The following is a 24,250-nucleotide window of genomic DNA, read 5'->3' on the forward strand; positions in this document are numbered from 1 at the left end:
AGTGCTGTAATTCCCTGCCATATAAATAATAGTTACCTTGGTCATTCTGTAATGTGTGGCATCACTTTTTAACTTCATGGGAAAGAAAGAGATCATCACTAATATTTCACCCAGTGAGAAATGAAAAAGGGGCTTACTGGTTTTAATACATCTAATCTGCTTAATACACTAGCTTGGCAATGGTGTATAATGGTCAAGGAGAAAACTTCTAATTTTGGCACATTACTTCAGCCTAGAGTACATATCTGTGGATCCAATCAGCATTCTTAAATCAGATCTTGGCAAGTGTTTCACATATCCAAGGAAACTAGTCCTGCCATGGGCAGAAAAGTATTAGACTCGAGGGATTAGAAAGTTTTTCTGCCTTTAATTGTTGTCATGGACATTAGATTTAATTCACTTTTATTTAGATAAGATTGGCAGGATAAGGGAAACAGAGATAGCACAGATGGAAGAGAAACATTAACCCTAACAAGTCAGTAGCTTCCCATGCTAAAGAGCCAGTATGGTGTAAAGTTTAAGATATTGAACAGGCAAAGAGAGCCAGGTTCTATCCACTGTAGAAGGAGAAGCTGTCTAAATAACTTTGAATTAATCACTTTCTTTCAGCTTAATCTACCTCAGAGGGTTCTTATTGGGAAATATTGGAGAAAGCACTGTTATATGCATTATCTCGAGTTCCCAAATGAAAGGCAAGATATATGGTAAATCTAACAAATAAAAAAATAGGCATGGAAGCCTAACAAGGACTCCAGAAATGAAGAAATTACCTTGCTCCATTGATATCAAGTTCATATGCATGGAAACATTTAAATCAAGCATAAGTCCTAATTTTAAATTCCAGAAGAAAAGCAGTAATCAACCCCATCAAATCCAGGCTGCAATCATCCAGAGTGAAAGTTTTCTGTATCACTTTGCTATTATTTAATGACTCTCTGGAGTTTTTATTCTTATAGCCCAAGAAAAATGTTGTATAAAGGGTACTTAATTATCAATGATGCTCCAATAATAAGATCATAGCAAAATGTAGTTGAGATCCTTAGGAAAGTTCTCTTCTGAGCCTATTGTATGTTTTAGGATATCACTATTTGCATTCATTTACATAGCAGTGGCTTTTCTGTAGTGACAGCATATAACAAGCTAGAAAAGTTTGTTTCTAAACAGGACATTTTAATTCTCTTGTTGCATCTTAGAATCAGAACTATCAGTAACAGTTATTGAGATCCATGGTTGTGAGAACAGAGAACGAAGAGAAGCTCTGCAATGAAATGCTATAACAGTATCAGGAATGCCACAGGAGGCTGTAGCCCTAAATGTCATAGTAGGATCATCAAACATATTTCTAGCATTAGGTTTTGTTGATTTTTCTCAGAAATTTTCAAGTCATTTTGAATGCAAAAAATATGAAAACAGGATTCTCTGCTCTTGCCCTTTAAAAGAGAAAAGGTGACTATGTCTATTTAAACTGTGAAAAATCATTTTAACAGGGACAAGAGATCAAAGCTAAACCAGCTGTGGTGTCCAACCCCAATATATCTGTTTTAACTGTTAGTCTTACTGCAAAAAGCTTTGAAGATATACATTTGAACACCTGCAGAATTATTTTGCTAAAGAACATGATCAAACCCACTACTACTCCCTTCTTGCAAACACAGATGCAAAAGAGAACAGGTCTGTTCCCGTTTAGCATAACAGGCTGCATCTGTTGAATCAAACACAGCATATAATTAAATCTCTTCTTCTACACAGCTATGGTGGTCTGTATCTTCCTTAAAGAAGGCAGATTATGACAGTCGGCTAACTATTAAGTTAAAAGTAAAGAACTATAAGAAGGGAAAGTTATATATTTCTAGTTTAGGTTGTAGCTAATTTTTAAATTTGTATCTGAGTATATACTGGTATATACATATGCCTTTATCTCTTGATGACCCCTTTTGAATGATACACATCCCCCAAAATGTATTTATTTATTAGTTTGTTTGTTAGTTTGTTTTGTCAAGTACATATTGGAGGTATGTAAAGATATAATAATATTCATATACATGATACTAGTAAATACTAGCTGCCATGCTATAAAAGATAACCTCTTTTAAATCAGGTTTAACCACTGATTCAAATACCTGTCTACGTATTTAAAAACAATAGGTAGGTTTTTCCTCTGTAGTTTTCTCTTTTAACTTTCCAGTAAAAATACATGGGGCATTCAAGGTTTGCACTGTAGGGAATGATGAGGATGATCCTTGTAGAAAGCATAGTTCTCAGTTTCCTATACAAATCTTAAGCCTGGTCTCAATTCAGATTTGTGGATATTGAAAGAAAGAATAGCAAGTATGAGCAGGATTTCCTTCCCAGTCTGATGAAGTGAATTGTAGTTCATTGTACCTTTTAATAAAAATGTGTTAATCTGAAAAAGTACTACAAGGCTCCTGGTTTTTAACTACCAATATACTCTGCTTTATGCTCTGTTCTGTGGATAGCTGAAATGGATTGTTGCATTGTTCAAAACATTTTCAAGAATCAATCCTTTATGGCCAGACAGCATACAAATATAGTAGTCCATATCCTACTTTCAAAGCCCTCCAAGAGCTTGTTCCTCCTCCTCTCTCTGCACTTTTATAACTTTCTACAATCTTTTGCCATCCAATTTCTCCTTCAGCTTCCTTTTGTTGATGCCCTTTTCAAGGCAATTACCTCTCAAGTGCATAGAGTCAATTATCTCCCTTGTTTCTTTTAAGTCCTTCCTCATATCCACTTTCTGGGAAAGTACAATAAACATTCAAGTAGCTACTGTATTGTAAATAAGAAATGTAAATTGAAATAAGCACATATTCTTCTGTTGTTTACCTAAGCATTTTTCTGTTTCTATTTAGATCCCTGGTTCCCAATGTGGGGCCCACACCCCAGGGGGGCAACTTGATTTTTAATAGGGACAATTAGAACCTTGTTTAAACCAAGTTAATTGCCTTTTTAGCCTTCGTCCACATGAGTAGGAGTTCACTTTTTGAATAGTAAGATTTATATGTCACAGGGGAGGTGGGCGTGAGGATTTTAGAGATGCTTAGGTAGAGCATGGGCAAAAAAGGTTGGCAACCACTGACTATAAACATCTTGGGTCATATGCTATCATGCCTCATCTCTCTACAGTATTCATTCATGCAAACAATAGTAATAATTATCTTAATGTATTCCTGTACGCTGCTGTCCAGAGTGCCTGGCTATAGCAGTGGGCTACTAGCCAGCCCAGAATGCTAAATTGCGCTCACTGCCATGGCTCGTAAGTGCTTGCGGGGCCAGCACAATTTTGTTTCTGCACCTGTGCAGGTAGAAAAATCATGCATGGAGCTGCAGGTACGCCCATGTTTCAGTGAGGTTTTTTTGCTTCTGTGCATGCCAAAACATGGGCGCACCTGCGGCTCCGTGCATGATTTTGCTACCTCCACAGGTGCAGAAGCAAAATCACGCTGGCCCCTGCAAGCACTTACGAGCCATAGTGGCAAGCGCAATTTAGCGTTCCGGCTAGTAGCCCACCGCTGCCTGTCCAGTACTCCCAACATGGTATTCCTCTCAGAGCAGTTGAGTAATGATCTGAGATTAAGAGGCTTAGATATCTTGCCTTTGTCATGGTCAGATCATTTTCTGCTATGGCTTGATTTTAAGGCTCCAATCCTCCCCACCGGGAGACGTAACCAAGTAGGTGGTTCTGTCCCAGGTGTCTGAGGGACCTCTCTGTGGCAGTAGATACCGGAGAGCTCCTTGGTTTACTGCAGAACTCCCGGGGATGAAATGCCAGAAGAGACATCTAGAAATGCGTTGGACAGGGAATCTCTACTCACAGTCGCTCATGCGCTTATCACCTCGAGGTTTGGCTACTGCAATGCTCTCTACATGGGGCTACCTTCAAAGAGTGTTTGGAAACTTCAAATCATGCAAAATGCAGCCACATGAGCGGTCATGGGCCTCCCAAGACATGCCCATATTTCTCCAACACTCCGTGGACTGCATTGGTTGCCGATTGGTTTCCGGACACAATTCAAAGTGTTGGTAATGACCTATAAAGCCCTACATGGCATTGGGCCAGATTACTTGTGGGACCGCCTTCTGCCATATGAATCTCAGCGACTGGTTAGGTCCCACAGAGTTAGCCTTCTCCAGATCCTGACAACCAGGCAATGTCGCTTGGTGTGGGCCAAGTGGAAGAGCCTTCTCTGTGGGGGGCCAAGCCCTCTGGAATCATCTGCCCCCAGAGATTCGCACTGCCGCTACCCTCCTCGCCTTTCACAAGAGTCTTAAGACTCACTTATGTCACCAGGCTTGGGACAATTAGGTCTTGGCCCCCTGGCCAATGAATGTGATGTATGGTTGAGATCTGAATCTGTATGATTTATTTTTTATATATTGGGATTTTAGGTTGTGTAGTTTTAATTAATTAGAGTTGTCTTTGTATTTCTTTGTTTTATATTATATGCTGTAAGCCGCCCCGAGTCTTCAGAGAGGGGCGGCATCGGGTGGGCTACTGCCCGGACAGGGGGGAATTCAGTGGGGTAGCGAAAATGGAGCTCCACCCCAGAGCACCCAATTTGCACTGAAAGATGTTGAAAGAAAATGCAGGGCATCTTGCATAAGCCACACCCACAGTATGGTAGTAAAATGTTCGGTAGCCCTTCACTGGGCGGCATACAAATCAAATCAATCAATCAATAAATGATTTAATTCCTTTTGTGAATCATTTCAAATATATCTGTGCTGGCAGGCATGTTTAACTATAACTTGTGAAATAAACTATATGGTAAATTGGTTCTCACTAAAGCCATATACCATGAATTACAAGCCATAATAGCTGAGTGTGCACAGGATGGCATGAAAAAACCAAACAACTTCTATTAGAGCTCAGAGTACACACAAATCCTTGATTCAAGGCAACCATGAGTTTCATTCCTTGTCCCCGTATACCTCAGTATATGTATGTGAGTGTGCCTTTGAGTCAGTGACTCCCACAAGGATTAGCCTCCAGAGTTTTCTTGGCAAGCTTTTTCAGAAATTGTTTGTTATTGCCTTCTTCCTGGGAAAATCTAATCAGGAATTGCAGGTAAGCTTTAGTTTTTTAAGTGGTTTTAGATGGGTAATGGAAGAATATCAGCTGATGTTTCTATGAATATGCTATAAACAGCTGAGACTATTTGAGAATGGGGTTGAATAGAATTCTTGTGAAATAAAATAAAAACTCAAATTTGGCAATCCCTGCACTATGATTTTCTTTTGTACTCAACATTCTATATTTTTACAGAATAATCATGTCTCTTTTAGCTTTGGTTTGAAATATCTAGCCAAACCATGACATATCTGAAATTTGTCCAAGGTCCGTGGCATTTATCCAACAATGTTTCATAAAGAGATCACAAATAATTCTTAAATCAAATGGTAGAAATGAATGCACATCTAGAAGCACTTTCCCAAATATCAAAGTGCCTTAGCACTTCAAGTTTCTTAGAGCAAACATTCTTAGTAATCCCTTTTTGTTTTATTATTAAATCTTACTACACTTGAATAATTAGGACTTGCATTAAGTTTTTAAACAATTGAGGGATAACAAGGCAGGCTACAGCTCAAAATCTCAGATCATGATCATCCAAATTGTTAATAACCTTTTACTCTTCAACACATCACCATCAATAAATTAAATTGCTTTTAAAATACAGATGCAATATTTCTACAACATAACAATGGCATGAAGCCTCTTTCATATTCATGACCCTTATTTATTATAGATTATCTATAGCTCACCAATCATCGTGTTAAATAATGCAAGTACTGTAATACCGAAATATTATAGTTGATAGCATATTATAAACATCACCTATTAAATAAATCTGAATTAGCTATTAATCATTACTGCATTACTACACAGTGTTGTACTTTAGCAGATAATACTTATTCTCTAATAACATTCCAGGTACAGTGTAATTTGATCATGTTTTTGCACATGTCCAATTCTACTCATTTAGATGTATTTCAGAAGAGACATACATAGGGCTATGTAGCTGAAAACTGATCATTATAATCCAAAGACTTTTAGGGTAGTGATTAGAGGTTAGACTGTAAATTGTAAGACCAACAGTATTTAATTATAGAAGAAATTACATAGTAACCATAACTTAATATAAGCTTGATGAAACCTAAAAACCCAACATAACTACTATAGTAATGTTTAAGTACAATAAAAGGGAATTACAGTAACATAAAAATGCTAGTTAGAAATAAATTATAAGGAAATGTACTGCTGAAGGATAGTATAATTTTGTCTTTCAATCAGAATGTAGCCTAAGAATAAATTTGTTCCTAGAATAGGCTACTATAACTATGCTGCAGGAATCCAAATGACCACAAGATAGCAGTATGGGCATATGTCCAGAAAACTATAATATACTGCCATCTAGTAGTCATCCCAACTATTGCGGTATAAATTAGATATTCTCAGTTAAAATTAACAACAAGAAAGATGGGCATATAACTGTGTGGATTTCTTTAGTTGTGATATTATTAGATGGTGGGAAAGCATGGAAACATCTTTGAAGAATCAAATGAGAAAAGGATAGAAAATCCTGGAAAGGTATTCTTTAGGAAAGTAGTAGGGATTCAAGTATGCCTCAAGGCAGTGTTCCCTCTAATTTTTTGGGGGGGTGGGCGGAAAAGTATAGTGTCTGAGCGGCAGTCCCTTCGGGACTGGGCGGCACAGAAATAATAAATAAATATATAAATAAATAAACAAACAAACAAACAAACAAACAAATAAAAAACCCACCCTGTTTTGCCTCAGAGAATTTCAAAATAAAATACTGTACTGTGTGTCTATAACAGTGAGCTCATAATAGGGCAACTCTATCAATATCAAAATGCCACTTAAATAGTTGAGCTAGTTTCAAACTAGATTTTGATTTTCTTTCTCTCTTCCTTACTTCCATTCTTTTCCTTCCTCTCTTTTTTCTATCTGCTTCTCTCTCTTCCTCTCTCTCTCCTTCCCTCTCACTCTTTCCCTCTCGGCTTCTGGGCAGGTTTGGAAAACTCTGAGTTGATGATGATTTTTAAGTGAGCAATTGCTCACTGCTCAGCTTAGAGGGAACTATGCCTCAATGTACTTTAAATTCCTGAAATAGAGGGTGGCTACAATATTTGTCCTACTAACCTGCCTTCCATTGAGGATCTGTATACTGCATGAGTCAAAAAGAGGGCTGTGAAAATATCTACAGACCCCTCACATCCTGGACATAAGTTGTATCAACTTCTACCCTCAAAACGACGCTATAAGGCACTGCACACCAGAACTACTAGACACAAGGACAGTTTTTCCACGAATACCATCACTCTGCTTAACAATTAATTCCCGCAACACCGTTGAATAATTTACTGAGATTGTATTACTATTCTTCTTCTCATCCTTCTTAGTACTTATCTCTTCCTACTTATTACTATAACCATATCACTTGTACCTTTCAATTTATATTTGTATTGTTTCCTAGTACGATTTTATAGCTTATTAATAATCCTGACTAGCACCGTGTCGTCTTTCTATTCTTGATGAATGTATTTTATTCTCCTTATGTACACTGAGAGCATATACACCAAAGACAAATTCCTTGTGTGTCCAATCACACTTGGCCAATAAAGAATTCTATGCGGTGCAATGCAATGCAATCCGATCCTATTCTTACAGACAGAATAAAGAGAAATGGAGCCCTCTCATTGTCCTTGAATTGCTTATTGCCAGGGCCATTCTAAGCTGAGACTAAAAGACTAAATCTATTCTGCAAGTATAAACAAAGATATAAAACACAAAAACATAATATGAGATGTCAGGTTCAGAAGCAACCTAAAAACATTTGGGAGAAAAGAAGGACTGTGCAAAGAAAAAAGCAGGAATAGCAGTAGTCTTATAATTAAAACTTTAGATTTAGTAGTTCTTCCAGTAGAAATAATGGCTAAATTATTAATTTAAATATAAAAGTGATATGTACCATAAGCTGGAGAAACCTGCACCCACCCCTCAGTTATTTTTGCTAAATTATGTATTAAGGAGCAGATTTGTTTGTTTGTTTGTCTACACAGTAAAAGTGAAAATAAAGCTGAATGTACTGTAAATTTTCTCTTTTTGTATTTCACCCTTCCCTTCCTTTCCTGCTCAGTATATAAACTTTAAGTGTTTGAATTGTATAAAAACGAATACATTCCATTCTAATTTTTTTATATATACTGTTTTTATGAGATTATTAATTTAAATTGTAACTAGATGGGTGGGCATTGGATTTGGTATTATGTACTGTACTGTTTTTTATTTTAATTTTATTATTGTTGTGAGCCGCCCCGAGTTTGCGGAGAGGGGCGGCATATAAATCCAATAAACCTAAACCTAAACCTAAACCTAATTTATTTCAGAAATACTCTACATTTATTCTGGGAGATAAATCAAAATCAGATTAAAAGCAAACTGATGTTACAGTTATTATTTGTTACTGATTCATTCTAGTATACAATTGCTTGCTACACAGATTAATGTACTTTTCACAATTCTTTACAAAGCTTTAGAAAAAGATTAAATTTATATGTAAATGGTGGCAAATGTCAGACAAATAGTTACAAGGTGATTGCTTATGTTCTTTTGATTCATTTGTCTTCCATGTACTGGGAGAAACAGACAAATAGCCGATTGGACTACCAGAGTCCATAGGTCTCAGAAGGATATTAGGCCCTAAAAAGTTACATGAACCAAAGTTTTAGACAGAAAGATTTCAAAGTGTATCAGAACTATTTGTAATTTTGCTGAGCTGTTGCTGTGAAATGCGATTTTGAAAAGTATGTAGTTTTGAGATATATAACAATATCGCCCATTGTTTGTGGTTTGTCTCTGTTTTTTCTTTTTTTGGAAATATTTTTCTTACAGTACTTTTTCACAAGTACACTTGACAGAATGGGATGAAGTGCTCCTCTATGGAGAACTCACGCCTATTAAGTTGTTTATGAATAAGATTGCTTGTGATTTGTTTGGGGCTTTTAGTAGGCATTATTGATCATAGTTAAAGATAATTCAGACAACAGGGAGTCACCACAGGACTCACAGAAAGTGCTGTAAAATAAAGATATGATATATATGAATTATATAATACAATACAATAGCTGAGGCAGATACATTTGGTTATATGGAAATTTTCCAAGCAGCTGTCCAGTTTGCCATCCTTCTTGGTCCAATAGACTCACCAACTTTGTTTTACTTTCTGCTTTAGGTAGAAATAATTATTTATTGAATATACATAATTCAGTAGTGGGTTGTAAAACCCTTTACTATTGCTTCATGCATGCACTTGTACATGTATGCGCAGAAGCATCCTGGGCAGGTGGATGGAACCTCCTGTCACCGGCGCTACCAGTTCTTAGAACCAGGGTGAACCGGGAGCAATTCACTGCTGATACAGTTGTGTTAAGCCCTACTAAAGTGAAGATGACCCTAACTGTTAACTTCAACTGTTTTGGAGGGAAACTTAGAACATTCATATTTGGGCAGGCTTTTTCAAGTACTGTATTATGATTGGTTAAGGCCCAGGGTATAAATTACAGGGATTGCCTGCTGTTACTCATCTAGAAGTATTCATTCAATAAATGATGTTATAGCTGTACTGGTTTGTTTCTTGCCTAATTGAAACCTTCTACACAATAGAAACTATTAACAATCTAATATTACAATGCTTTACTGAAGCGTTATGATTGGTGAGCCCTGGTAAAACCATCTATTACAGTTAGAACCTAGAGCTGGCAGTCTCAAAATTGGCCTTCTCTTCTAATGTTCTTTCTTCTTTCCAAGGAAAAAAACTTCCCCTGAAGTTTTACTTACATATTTTGAATTGCCAACATTTTTTCCTGGAGAATCCACATACTGATTCAATTTTCTGAGATTTCCTGCTTCTGTTTGAACAACTCTCAGAGCTACTTGAATCTCATTTTTATCAGGACCTGACACATTCCAAATTCCTACCTAAATTTCATCCCTAATGTAAATCTTTGTATTGTAATGCACCATTGGATATAATTGCATTTAATCTCAACAGTATTGATTATCAAACAAGTTTACCACCTTTCTCATAATTTTGATTGCAATTATATGATAAAGAAATACTAATTTATAATTTTATATAAAGCATATACACATTTGAATCAAAATTTCATATATTAATTTCTGCGATTGCATGAATAGCTTGAAACATGCCTTGAATTAAAAGGAATTTTTTTCTGCCAAAACTGTTATATTTCGTGAAATGATGTTTAATAATTTTAATGTTGAGAAAGGAACTCTTGTTGCCATTAATTAAATAGCTTGTGTAAATCCACCAACTGTTTGTAGAGCACATTGGGGTAAAAATGTAGTGAAAATCCTGATTTCAGTAGGAGTATACTAGCTGGGGAAGATTTTATTTTATTCTAGTATGGATGACAATGAATGTTCAAAAACTCTTCAGCACAGTCATCTGTTATATATGATATCTTATCTACGTGTAATGAAGTGTTGGGCTTTATCCTGAATTTCAAAGTAAATACACAACTAATTTCAGTGAGAAAAACCTTGACAACATTAATTTCTATGAAACCAAATGGAACATTTCACAAAGTTTCTTCCAATGGCTAGTGCCTTATTTATTATGCCCCAATAATGCAGAGAATTAAAACATTGCATGGTGTATGTATTCAGATTGTTTCTATTAAATGTTATGTGGCAAAAAACCCTATCCCCCCCATATTCAGTCATTATTATATCTGTTTGTCTAAAGATAAACTCTTTTTTTAATGATGTATTTACATCAATGTTTCTCTGGATAGATTTTCCTAGTACAAATTTTCTCTTTGATCTGGCAGTTTGTTTTGTTTCTTAATTAATGTGTTAATTAACAATGCCCATTCATGCTTTTAATATATTTTATATGGCTTTATGAAGTTTTTATACTGAAATTATTTTAATATATTTTAATATTTTAGGCAGTAAATCTATTATATTTATAAACTCCAAGTTAAGAGCTATATGCAGTATTTTAACTATTTTAAACAAAGTCCTACCGTGTTTCCCCGATAGTAAGACCCCCCCGATTGTAAGACATATGGGGGGTTTCAGGGGGGTCGGCTTATATAAGCCATACCCCGAAAGTAAGACATATGTCTTACTTTCGGGGAAACACGGTATAAACGGTATTGCGGGGGGGGGGCGATGACATTGCTTCCAAGCTCCCCGCGCGCCCCTCGCCTTCGCTCGCCGCGGCCTCTTCCACCGCCTCTTCCCCTGCCGAAGCTCAGCTGCAAGCGGCCAGCGAGGCCGCTTGCAGCTTCGCTCGCCTTCCAAGCTCCCCGCGCGCCTTCGCATTCTCCCCGCGCGCCTTCGCCTTCCAAGCTCCCCGCGCGCATTGCTTCCAAGCTCCCCGCGCGCCTTCGTATTCTCCCCGCGCGCCTTCGCCTTCCAAGCTCCCCGCGCGCATTGCTTCCAAGCTCCCCGCGCGCCTTCGCTCGCCTTCGCTCGCCACCGCCTCTTCCCCTGCCGAAGCTCAGCTGCAAGCGGCCAGCGAGGCCGATCGGATCCGAGGCGAGCGGCCGGAGCTGCGCCCTCCTTCGCCCGCCTCCTTTCCGCTCGCCTCGGAGCCGAGCGGCCTCGCTGGCCGCTTGCAGCTGAGCCTCGGCAGGGGAAGAGGCGGGTGGCGCCGCGGCGAGCGAAGGCGAGGGGCGCGCAGGGAGCTGCGCCCTCCTTCACCAGCCTCCTTTCCGGCAGCTCCCTGCGCGCCCCTCGCCTTCGCTCGCCGCGGCGCCACCGCCTCTTCCCCTGCCGAGGCTCAGCTGCAAGCGGCTCCGAGGCGAGCGGAAAGGAGGCGGGCGAAGGAGGGCGCAGCTCCGGCCGCTCGCCTCGGATCCGATCGGCCTCGCTGGCCGCTTGCAGCTGAGCTTCGGCAGGGGAAGAGGCGGTGGCGAGCGAAGGCGAGCGAAGGCGCGCGGGGAGCTTGGAAGCAATGCGCGCGGGGAGCTTGGAAGGCGAAGGCGTGCGGGGAGAATGCGAAGGCGCGCGGGGAGCTTGGAAGCAATGCGCGCGGGGAGCTTGGAAGGCGAAGGCGCGCGGGGAGATGTAAGACATACCCCCAAAGTAAGACACAGTGGGGCTTTTGGGGGTAAAAAGATAGTAAGACACTGCCTTACTATCGGGGAAACACGGTATATATAACCTATATATGTCCCATCTATAAATAGGACTGCTATCTTTCAAACAGAAAATAGTACACACAGATTCCATAGTGGCAAATCAGGAATGAAATAACTGTTGCTGGTATCATCATCTTTGTATGGAGCACTTCAAAAGATTTCACCAGCCAAGCTAGTTTTAGAAAAAGCTGCTATCTTATGTTTAAAGGTCAGGCTTAATGGCTTTTACTGCTTATTCTTCTCCTGTTCACATTTCTGCATGTCAGAACATTTCTGAGCTCTTAATTTTGTTAGAGATTGTGTCACTGAAAATAAACCAAGGTAATTTATTTTTTTAAAGTAATACTAGTACTTCGGTAATTCTACAGCATGGTTACTTCATTTGGTTCATACACTATACTCATACGCGTTTTCACATAAACTATTGCATGTTGGTGTGTGTTACACACTGAATACAGCCATTTTTGACTGCCCCAAAGCCCTGCCCTTGCATCCCATTTTGGCTAAAAATGGGCCCGTTTTTCACAAAAATGGGATGGACAGAGGGTCTGGTGAGCCTGCAGGGAGCTCCTGCATGCTGGGGAATGGCAAAAATGCCCCAATTTTTCACAAAAACAGGAGTGTTTTTGCCTTCTAATTACCCCATCTAGCAGGACTGGAGGATGAATTCTGGGAGTTGAAGTCCACTAGTCTCAAATTTGCAGGCCCCTGGGTTAGGGATTAGGGGTGCAAGGGTCTTTAAACTTGGCAAGTTTAAAACTTGTGTATGTCAACTCCTGTGCCTGAGCTAGCATGACTGGAGGAGGAATTCTGGGAGTTGAAGTCCACAAGTCTTAAAGCTGTCAAGTTTGAAGTGTGTAAAAAGTGTACATGTTTGTAAAAAGTATTCTGCTACACTGGTACAGTATTTTATTAAATAATATATTACTACACCATTTGTTTCATAATACTTTTTCCCTTGTTTTCCACCTCTAAAATCTAGGTGTGTCTTATATTCCAGTGTGTCTTATACTCTGAAAAATACAGTAGTTACTTGGTCAGCTTCTGTTTTAACCCTTCAATCTCCTTTCAATGCATTGGGTTTGATAACAGCTGCCACTGTTATCACCTCATTTATTATTGTATGGAGTTTCCACTTTTATTAACTATCTTGATTCACTTACTGGGGATACATGGAAGTCATTGTCTCCATGACATGCCCACGCATCATAATATGAGACTAGTCTGAGATGACAAAAGTCAGGAATATTATCAAGCTCTTGTCGTGCAAGCCTAGGGTTTTGTAGGCTGTGATGGCGGTGTAGCTAAACCTACTTGTGGGGAGGAAACCCAGTAAGAAGTGATAAAATGACCTGCATACTTCTGTCTACAACAAAAGCAGAAGTGGAAATGAGCCTGCCACATGAATACGCTGGCTGCTGAGCAACCCATTTCTCTGTCAGTGATGACAACTGTGGGACAACACCCTGTGAAGGAAATGGCAATGTTAAATAGATATAACACTTGACAGTGTGACCTTTGTGGCATGCCATAATCCCGTGCCCTGCATGCCGCAGCTTGAAGTGCCTTCAAAGGAATATCTTGTTCAACCGGGATTCATCTTTTTTATACCATAAAGTTGAGACACCTGGAGGCTAAGGACTCTCAAGCATCTGATGCTAGGGAAGTTAAGCAAGATGGTCCCTTTGAAGGCACTTCACGTTGTGGCATGCAGGGCACAGGATTGAAGCATGCCACAAAGATCACCATAACAAAGGTTATACCTGTTCACCATTAACATTTAGCCACTTCTCCATTAGATTAGATTAGATTTATTGGATTTATATGCCGCTCCTCTCCGTAGACTTGTGGCGGCTCACAACAATGGTAAAAAACAATACATAGTAACAAAACTAATATTTAGCAATCTAAATTACAGTTTTAGGTTAAAAAATCCAAAAGAAACCCCAATATATAAAAAACAAGCACACAGTCGAATCATACACAGAAACTACATGGCAAGGGGGAGATGTTTCAATTCCCCCATGCCTGACGGCAGAGGTGGGTTTTAAGGAGTTTTCGAAAAGCAAGGAGGGTGGGGGCAATCCTAATCTCTGGGGGGAGCTGGTTCCAGAGGGTCAGAGCCACCACAGAGAAGGCTCTTCTCCTGGGTCCCGCCAGACGACATTGTTTAGTCAACGGGACCCGGAGAAGGCCCACTCTGTGGGACCTAACCGGTCGCTGGGATTCATGCGGCAGAAGGTGGTCCCTGAGGTAATCTGGTCCGGTGCCATGTAGGGTTTTATAGGTCATAACCAACACTTTGAATTGTGACTGGAAACTGATCGGCAACCAGTGCAGACTGCGGAGTGTTGGAGTAACATGGGCATACTTAGAGAAGCCCATGATTGTTCTCGCAGCTGCATTCTGCATGATCTGAAGTTTCCATGTTTCTGCTGTGAGGACAAATATCCCATCAAAGTATCCAATGGCAAGTTAAACCTAAGGCTTATCCTGAAACTTGCCATTGGGTATTTGCTTGGGACATGTGACGTCACAATGTAAATAATTCCTGGGAATTTAAAGGATTGGCTTGGATTACTGGCTCGCATAGCTTTTAGCATGAGCATGGAATTAGACCAGTGGTTCCCAACCTTTTTTTGGCCATGCCCCACCCAAGCACCTCTAAAATCTTGATGCCCCAGCCCCCCGACATATAATTCTTATTATTCAAAAACTGAACTCTACACATGCAGTAGAAGCCTAAAAAAGGCCATTAACTTGGTTTAAACAAGGCTCCAATTGCTCCCATTAAAAAAAAGGTCATTAACTTGATTTAAACAAGGCTCCAATTGCCCCCCTGTGGGGTGTGGGCCCAACGTTGGAAACCAGGGATTAGTCTGTAATGTTGCAGTACAACCTGTGAAGGGCTACCAAAATTTTTACTACCACACTGTGGGCATGGCGTATGCAGGACGCTCTGCATTTTCTTTCAATATGTTTCAGTGCAAATTGGGTGCTTTGGGGTGGAGCTCCATTTTCGTTACCCCACTGCCCCCCCCCAATCCGGGCAGTAGCCCATCCAAGTACAACAGAAAGGTGGAAATGACATTAATTGTGGCTTGATAGATGTGTGACCAATCAACCATCGCAATCCATGATTGGAAACCAACATGGACAGGAGGCTTTCATCGATAGCTGACTTTGCCTGCATGCACTCAACTACATAGACTGGGGGTAGAGTGAGTTGAAAAATGATTGCCATAGAACTGGTGATGCTTACAGGGAAATGCAGCAGTAGCTCCTTGATTTAGTGCAAAGTGATCAAGAGAGATGCTGAGTGTACTGTACTTCCTGCTTTTAAAGGGCACAGTGTTTGAGCAAAGAGAAATTATTTGTTTTCAGTCTTCTGGCACCAGGGATGGTTATGTAGATTTGGCCTGATTGTGCATACAAAACTCCCAGTTTATTCCCCCCCCCAATAAAATTAAGTACAAGATTAAATGATTTATATGCTCTCCATTCAAAAATTTGGTGACTTGATGTTTTTGATGATCATGAGCTTTTTTATTAATAAATACAAGTACACTACAGTACTGTATCTCCTAAACCAGGTACTGCATGTACTGTATGGGCCAGCTGTGACTATTTTGTGGGAGATAGACACAAACCTACATACACATTGACTGCTTTGCATATTAGAGAGTTGAGCCCTAATATTCAGGACGAAACACTTTGAAACTCCCCCAAATTGAGTGCTTCAAGGCAGTGTTTTCCAACCTTGGCAACTTGAAGAGATCTGGACTTCAACTCCCAGAATTCCCCAGCCAGCTGCTTTAAGGCTTGTATTCCCTCAAAACTGTCAAACGTTTTACTAAGTCTGCACTTCTATGTCTACTTGTTTTTTCTCATCATTCCTATCACCCATTTCCTCCCACTTAGGACTGTATGACTGTAACTTGTTGCCTGTATCCTAAGATTTTTATTAATATTGTTTCTTCATTGCTTATTTGACCCCTGACAATAATTGTTGCACCTCATGACTCTTGACAAATCTATGTTTTTCCTTTATGTACACTAAGAGCATATGCACCAAGACAAATTCCTTGTATGTCCAGTCACCCTTGGCCAATAAAGAATTCTATTGAATGCAAAACCAGTGGCATACAGGAGTACGCCTGCGTTTCTATTTATTTTTTTATTGATTGATTTTGTCCAATACATAATGAGGGTTTTAGTGGGTATACAGTAAAATACATAATGACGGTTATAGAAGATATACTCATAGTAAAATATATCTAAGAAAGAATAGAAGAGAAGATATAGGAATATATATCTCACAAAGCATGTAATAGCCAACATAGCAGATTAAAAGAAACGATGCACAGACGCTGCCGGTAACCACTATGAAGAGAAAGGCGCTTCGCTCTCTTCCCGCCTTTTCATTTTGGGGAAACGGCCCTTTCGTGCGAGGCGCCTCTATTGCCTGGCCGATAGGAAAAGAGGGCGGCAAACAAGGTTTGTTGCCCGGGCACCCGCTCTTAGGGGCGGGGAGGAGAGGCGGAGAAAAGGGAAGAAAGAGCCGCCCTCGCCGCTCTTCCTGCCACAACTACCCGGGAGGGGGCAGGCGGCGGGTCGCGGTTTGCAGGAGGCGACTCTGGATCCGTCCAAGCGGCTTTAAGCCACAGGCTAGCGCGCTCCTTGAAGAAAGAGCGCTGCCATGCCCACCAACTTCACGGTGGTGCCGGTGGAAGCGCCCGCTGGCGGCAACGAGGCCCCGAGCGCCCAAGGGGTATTGCAGCAACCGGAGTGTTTAGACGAGCCAGCCAATGAGAAGAGTAAAAGCCAGGGCAGCGCTGGTGCCCACGACCGGCAAGCACAACAACAAAGTGCGAGTGGCAGCGTGGAGCGCGGGAGCCAAGGTGAGTGGCCGAGTCTCCGGCTGGGATGAGAACCGACGAGCACGTGAGTCACAAAGAGTGGCCAGGGAAGAAAGGAAAGGGTGGGGCGCGCGCGGGTGCCGAGGTTAAGTCCCTTCTGTGAGTATGGGGCGGGGGGGGGATAAATTTCAGCTCCATTTCCCTCCCCCCCCTCAAATTCCCGACGTGTGGATTTTTTTGAGGTGGTTGCCTGGTTGGAGGAATCCCAGTTTATGTTTGTTTGCAGCGAGTGTGCAAGTTTGGGGCAACTCTCCCCCTTACCCCCAATACAGAAACCTGTAAGCTTGTGCGGAGGAAACCTGTGAAGTCGTTTTGGCCGATTCTATAAAGGAGGGAATTTTTGCAGGGTTGGGAGTTTGCTGTTTGTTCTTGGCAGAAGGTCCCACAGGTGGCCTTTCCTGGCAGCGGATGAAAACAAGGAGGAGCTAACTTAGGCATTCTCGGTCATCGAAGATGGGCATTTTTTTTCACTATGGGAAATTTACTAAAACAAAACTTCTTGATGCATTTTCTTTGTGAAACTCTCAATTTACTCCGAAATAGCCATGCACCATATTATTTCTTAATAAAATTATATGTGGAAGGAGGGAGGGAAGGCAAGAAGGAAGGAGTCTTCGGAGAGGGGCGGCATACAAATATAAATAAATAAATAAATAAATAAAATAATATAATGGAAGGAATTTTTTTCAGGAGAGAAAAAAAAAGTACTCAAAGGACTTAATCATGATAGGGTAGTAGATTTATAGTATGTGCAGTTTCAAAGGGTGAAATTATTTCAAAACACACTAACTCCCAAATGTCCAGAATGTGTACTAATTCCATTTTGGGGTACAGTGTTCCCTCGATTTCTGCAGGGGATGCGTTCCGAGACCGCACGCGAAAGTCAAATTTCCGCGAAGTAGAGATGCGGAAGTAAATACACCATTTTTGGCTATGGACACATCCCTTAACCCTTTAAACCCCTAAATTACCATTTCCCATTCCCTTAACAACCATTTACTTGCCATTATTACTGGTACTCACCATTGAATAAGACACTTAGTGATCCTGATATTTATAAACATAATTATTTATTAACAATAATTATTTTTTTATTATTTTTTTGCAAAAATTATTAGTTTGGCGATGACATATGATGTCATTGGGTGGGAAAAACCGTGGTACAGGAAAAAAACCGTGAAGTATTTTTTAATTAATATTTTTTGAAAAACCATGGTATAGGCTATTCGCGAAGTTTGAACCTGTGAAAATCGAGGGAACACTGTAATAGGATATAGAGATCTATCCATTACCTGGTTGTACAATTATCTTGGACTAACTGTACTTTAAATTGCAGATAGGGTTTAGTCTTTTGACTGTTATTCTGTTGTAATTTAAAAATTAGCACATCAAGAAAAAACATCCAGGACCTAGCTGAACTGTGTCTCTAATTATAATAACAAGGTAAACATTGAAAAATGACATTCCTTAATTTTAGCATGGAGTGTGCCCAGTTGTGCCTAGTTCAACATCCTTTGCTAATTGTGTAAATCAGTAATAAGGTATATTGTATAAGTAATTGATTAAGGATTGGGTAAACTTTATACCCATTTACTGTAAAAGGGTTCTAGATTCATTAGTAAAAGGGAAGTGAATGGCGTACAGGAGGATAAATGTAAAAGTAATTTTAAAAGTTCCTTTGCTTTTCCTCTAGTCTAGGGAAAAGGCAGGGGAGAGAAAAAAAATCTGCAATAGAAAATAGGGTGGCATATGAAATAATTTAAATTTGAGGCTTTAGCTTTGGTTTGTAATACTGGTAGATGATAATATAATAAAAATACCTTGCTCTGTACTATATGTTATAGACAGTTAATCCTATTTCATCACATTGCAAAAATACTTCACTAGTAATTTGCATCACAATGTATATTAATAATGGTGAGGCTGTCATCTGGCTGGTCTTTTGTTAGGTTGGTACTGTACCTAGGAGACATCTTAAGTCATAGAAGGAAAGGGATAGTGTCTGGATATAATTTTTAGAGAGATAATTATGTTTCAGCATAGAAAGTAAAGTAAGGTAAGTGACACTTTCAGTATTAATATTTTCATATGCTTTTGTGAATAAGTAACTTTCATTTTATAAGATGTATGAAATATTATCCAAGAACAATTTGTGTGTGTGTATTCATTTTTTCAATGAGAAAGCAGTTAAGCTGTAAATAAGTTAAGAGATAAAACCTATGAAGTATTCAGATAGACCTGTTTTTAAATATTGACTATTCACAAGCGTTCATTGAGAATAACTTGTATGTTCTTGTTTTAACCACTTATCTAGTGTGACAGAAATCCATTGTCAGGTATTTTATAATTTGTATCATGTAAGAGCTACTGCAGTTGTAAATGCAAACATTATAAACTATTTTAAATTTGTTGGTTGGAATGTAGATTAAAGCATGAAAGCATTTAAGAACATTCAGAATTCTGTTGACAAGAGTGACTGTTCATGTAAGAAAACAATTCACTAATATGGAATCTTAGGTCATTGCTGAATGTCTGGAAAAAGTAAAATCTATAGGTAACTTATGCTATGAAAATTATCTGATTTTACTACTTTTCGGCAGCTACTGGTACTTAATGTTTCATGTTAAAAGTATCTGGAGATAGTGGAGAGAAAGTAATAAAGATGACCATAATCATGCAAAACATATCCCATAAAGAAAGGTGGAAAAGAGACTGAGAGAAAACATCAGATCATTCTTGAAATCTTTAGAGGCTAAACAGATGCAATAATTACAAAATTAAGAGAACCTTAATGACTAGTAGAATAAATTTGAGAGTAGAAATCAGATTTGTAGTGGTTGTCTCCACCCACCCTTTTTGGAGGATTTTAAGAACGGGTTAGTTTGTGGCTTTTAAGTACTGTATTTGATACTATTCTGGTGCACTGAATTGTTGCTTTTACATTCTAAGATCTACATAATTATAGTGGTTGGTTTCTTTTCTTTATGGTTTTCTTTTTAAAAAAAAGAACCTCTGGCTACAGAATACAACAACAATTTGCAACTGTTTTTGTTTAAAGCTAGCAAATTGAAGAAATGCACTCTGGTTAAAGAATAAACAAATTTAATCTACCATATTAATTGAAAAAAATAGAACTGGAAAAAGTTTTTCCAACATGGGATCATATGTGTTGCTTGAAATTGCCTTTTTTGTAGTTAAGAATATAGGGCTAAATAAACAGCTTAAAAGTACTGTAGAATGTTATGTAGATCACATATTGATCCAAGATAAAACTGGGATTGAAATTCAGATAATTTCAGGACCATATTGACAGGGATATTTTATATATATATTGTTGGCTATCAGCAAAAATGTGATTGATATGTATGTATGTATGTATGTATGTATGTATGTATGTATGTATGTAACTGTAATGGAGCCTGCCCAATATGATCGAAAGTTGTAATGGCTGTAAAATGAACTGGTCACATAACTGATCTGATTTTACCATTATTTTTGCCACAGTTCATAAGGGAACACCGCTATCATTAAGCAAAGCCATTGTTCACTATGTCACAGTTCTGCCAGCAGTTATAAGTACCAGTTTTCAGCAAAACTTTGTAAAACCATATTACTGGTCATGTGTGGTAGTTTGTGTTGATGAGTACCTCATCAACAGTGTGTGTGGTCATGTGAGTGCAGGGGTACCTAAATATCAGAAATTTGGATCATAAGCCCTCTTTTTAAGGTAGGTCATAATTTTGAATAGTTGCTAAGCAGATGGTTGTTAAGTCAAGGGTTACATATCTCTTCCTGAGACTACTTTTTTAGAATGCAAGAAGGAGATTGGGTGTTTAAAACCTCTTGTTGGAGCATCTTAAATTATGTGTCAGCAATAAGAATTCTTTCAGACCTTTCTATTCTATTCAGGAGGTAATATTTTAGATAGAGTTGTTTTACTGACGTTTCTGTAATAAAATCTTTTATCTGCAATTCAGGTGACGCAGGGCTAGAAAGATTATGCCATAAATTATTGCTCTATATTTACTATTTACATAAAAATGGAAAGTTCAGAAGCACAAGAGAATATTTGGTAAAGTTTACAAAGACAGGAAAACAAAATACATGGGAACCATATTGGGGTTGCCTTTTGAGCCCATTCAACAGTAGTGGAATCCATCAATTAGATCTTTAGTACTAAACACAAATTCGTAGTTAAACTGAAACTAGGAAAAGCATCCCCCCCCCAATTTTGTCTAGTTATTATCTCTCAGAATCTTAATAGTTTCCTTTATAGCAAACCTGTTTGTGATGGGGCAGACATGGATTTAAAAGTGTTTCAATCAGTTTGAATGTGAAAATTGATGTGTGACTAAGGATAATCAACTGTTTCCCAAATCCACCACTTTCATTTCAACTGTGCTTGTTGCTGGAACTTGAGAAAGAAAGGAAGAAGACATAAAAGAAAACAGGTGGTATATATAATCTTTACTTGTATACTCCTTGTTTGAAAAAATGAATTTGTGGGAATATCTCTGTTTGAGTCTAACTCTTGTATAATATCACAAATGTTAACTGGAAATTGCAAATATGAAGGACTGATTCTGAAATGTTTGCATTAAGAACAATAATTATTCAGCAATTTCATTCAATATTTGTTTTGTTCAGCTACTTCTCTGTTTCATATCACTTACTTCCTTGTTCTCCTTAACTCTGTCTTTATTTTCCCAACCTTTGTTTCTTTCCTGTTTTTATCTCTGGGATTTCCTTCCTGTGGTAATTCCTAATTTATGGATTATAATCACATCCATTTGTTTTCTTCTTTCTTATATCTTATATCAGTTGTTTGAAATTCTGGATACTGAGTTAAAAATTTAATTTAAGTACCATATCATATATTTTATGATAAATTAGTCTCAATAAAGTATTGTCTAACTTTGAATTCCATTAAAAGTCATTTATCTTGTTATCTGTCTTTTGTTTCATCTATATCTTCACTTAAATTTTTTAAAGATACTTCAGGTCTGACTATTTTCTGAGAATGATGCAAATTGTATAAAGCAAGATGATCTGACCTGTAGGTCCCTGTTTATTGTATGTAAGAAATGTATGGAAATGGGAAGAATAAGTTTCATACTCTATCAAACAGTATTTCTAGGTGATACAAATATTCAACATTAGCAAGAATGTGTGAAACACTATTTTTCCCTCTTGAATTCCTAAACCTTCTTTTACAATTCTTAACATGTTCATTTAAGTCTTGAGCTCATGTGCAAAATAATTTCAGTGCATATGTTCGTTGAGTGGTTTATATCTAGAGCACATGCAGAGAAAGTATACTACTACATATAGCAGGCAGCCGGAGAAATAAAAATTAATGGGACATTTGTGGCAAAACTGAGAGATACACATAGACTGATTTGAAAAGAAGAGTATTTTAATTTCTGTGAATAACTTCATTTATGACAGGGCAATCCAAAGTTCTCTTCTCAGACTCTGAAGCATTTTAAAACAAGAATTCAACTTCCAAGAAATTGTGCTGGCGGTAATATAGAAAGGTGGTAAGGAGAAACAGGAAAAGTTTTTTTCTCGTATGATTTTTAGTTTTACAAAACGAGTTTGGAGAAGGGCAGGAATTACAATTCTATGCAAATCAATTTATTTGCATTGTTAAGTTGCACTCCCTGGGGTGGTGTTAGATGTGTTGAGAAGAAGGTGTTATATAAAATAGTTGGAAATTGTTTGTAAATAATGGAGGTAAGTAGGAACCTTTTCTAGAATAGGCTGTAGAGAGTTTCATTTCCTGAGTAAATAAATTTGAGTGATGCTCATGGCTTTTAGGAAGGGGTGATGAAGCAGGTTAGACATTAATGTAAGCATAGCTTTGTTTTGGTTAGCTCAATGATCCATCTTTTTAAAAAATCATAGAGTTTACAAGGTTTCTTTAGACCTCCGGTCCAAATTGCTGATTAGTGCAGGATTCTAAATTAAAGCATCTCTGATAATATAAACAAATTCTTTGTTTATTAGTAAGATATTCAGATCCTCTGAGAAGGAGGTTCCTGTTCATTTGTTATATCTAGTTGTTGATAAACCTGTAATCTAGGAATATGAAGGCCTCAATCATAACATTGCATGGAAGAAAATGTGATGAATTTATGGTATGCATATGAAATGTCGCCTACATTTTCTTTTTCTTGAAAATACATTGTTTAGATATGAAGTCCTCAAACTTGGCAACATTAAGACTTGTGGACTTCAACTCCCAGAATTCTCCAGCCAGTTGCCATGTTTGAAAACCTCTGGTTTAGATATTTCCCCCCCTCTGCCTTTGTTTAGGTTATGCATAATTTAAATTGTTTTACTTCTTAGAGAGTTCTTAACACAGAGTATTTGTTACCTAACAACTTGAAACATATTTGTAACCTAATAGTTTTAGGCATACTCCTCACTGGTTTTCTTATCAATTGTTTCTCTTTCTGTCTGCTGCTGTATGTTTCAGTACTTGTAGCATGAACCATATGTGTATATTACACTGTTCTATATTTTTCATAATAGTAATCATATTTTTCTAACAGTTTTTTTTTTTTTTGCAACAGTGAATTTTATTGGTGAGCATAATATATTAATGGCTGATGAACAATTAATGAAAATGTTCTTTGTGTCTAAAATACTGTACTTCATATACAGGCAAAGCAAAGAGAACATTCTGTTCAAGGTTTATTTTTTCATTTCTTGTGAATGGTTTATGTAGAAGAAAATGAAATTGTTTGATCATCTATGCAGTTATTTCATATGGGAATGAAATGTAATCAGTTATATGAGGGCTGCATGCAGTCTAATAATGTATTTACTTATTTAAAGACAAAATAAGTTATCATGATTTAACAGAAGAAATGGCTATAACATAAAGGACGAGATCATCCAAGGGCATGGGGTGAGGTATCATCAGTATGCGGATCATACCCAGTTGTACATCTCCACCCCATGTCCAGTCAACGAAGCAGTGGAAGTGATGTGCTGGTGCCTGGAGGCTGTTCTGGTCTGGATGGGTGTCAACGGACTCAAACTCAACCCTGATAAGATGAAGTGGCTGTGGGTTTTGCCTCCCAGGGACAATTCCATCTGTCCATCCATCA

The 24,250-nt window shown here is 38.5% G+C and overlaps 2 protein-coding genes across 4 annotated transcripts in view; one reads left to right on the plus strand and one right to left on the minus strand.

The window, feature by feature from the left end:
- Nucleotides 1–17,476, minus strand: part of MAJIN (membrane anchored junction protein) — a 53,609-nt gene extending 36,133 nt beyond the window's left edge. The window contains exon 1 of the mRNA XM_070747052.1: nt 17,394–17,476. The gene's annotated coding sequence lies outside the window, so the exon portion shown is untranslated. The remainder of the gene's footprint in view (nt 1–17,393) is intronic.
- SLC12A7 (solute carrier family 12 member 7) overlaps nt 16,638–24,250 on the plus strand; it is a 130,562-nt gene continuing 122,949 nt past the window's right edge. Inside the window, exon 1 of one of the 3 annotated variants that reach the window (XM_070747049.1) lies at nt 16,638–17,114. In XM_070747049.1, coding sequence (XP_070603150.1) covers nt 16,913–17,114 — 202 coding nt within the window. In that variant the 5' untranslated portion in view covers nt 16,638–16,912. The remainder of the gene's footprint in view (nt 17,115–24,250) is intronic. The other 2 variants (XM_070747050.1, XM_070747048.1) reach the window with 2 other exon arrangements.

The sequence above is a fragment of the Erythrolamprus reginae genome, chromosome 3, assembly GCF_031021105.1.
Source record: "Erythrolamprus reginae isolate rEryReg1 chromosome 3, rEryReg1.hap1, whole genome shotgun sequence".
NCBI lineage: Eukaryota > Metazoa > Chordata > Lepidosauria > Squamata > Dipsadidae > Erythrolamprus > Erythrolamprus reginae.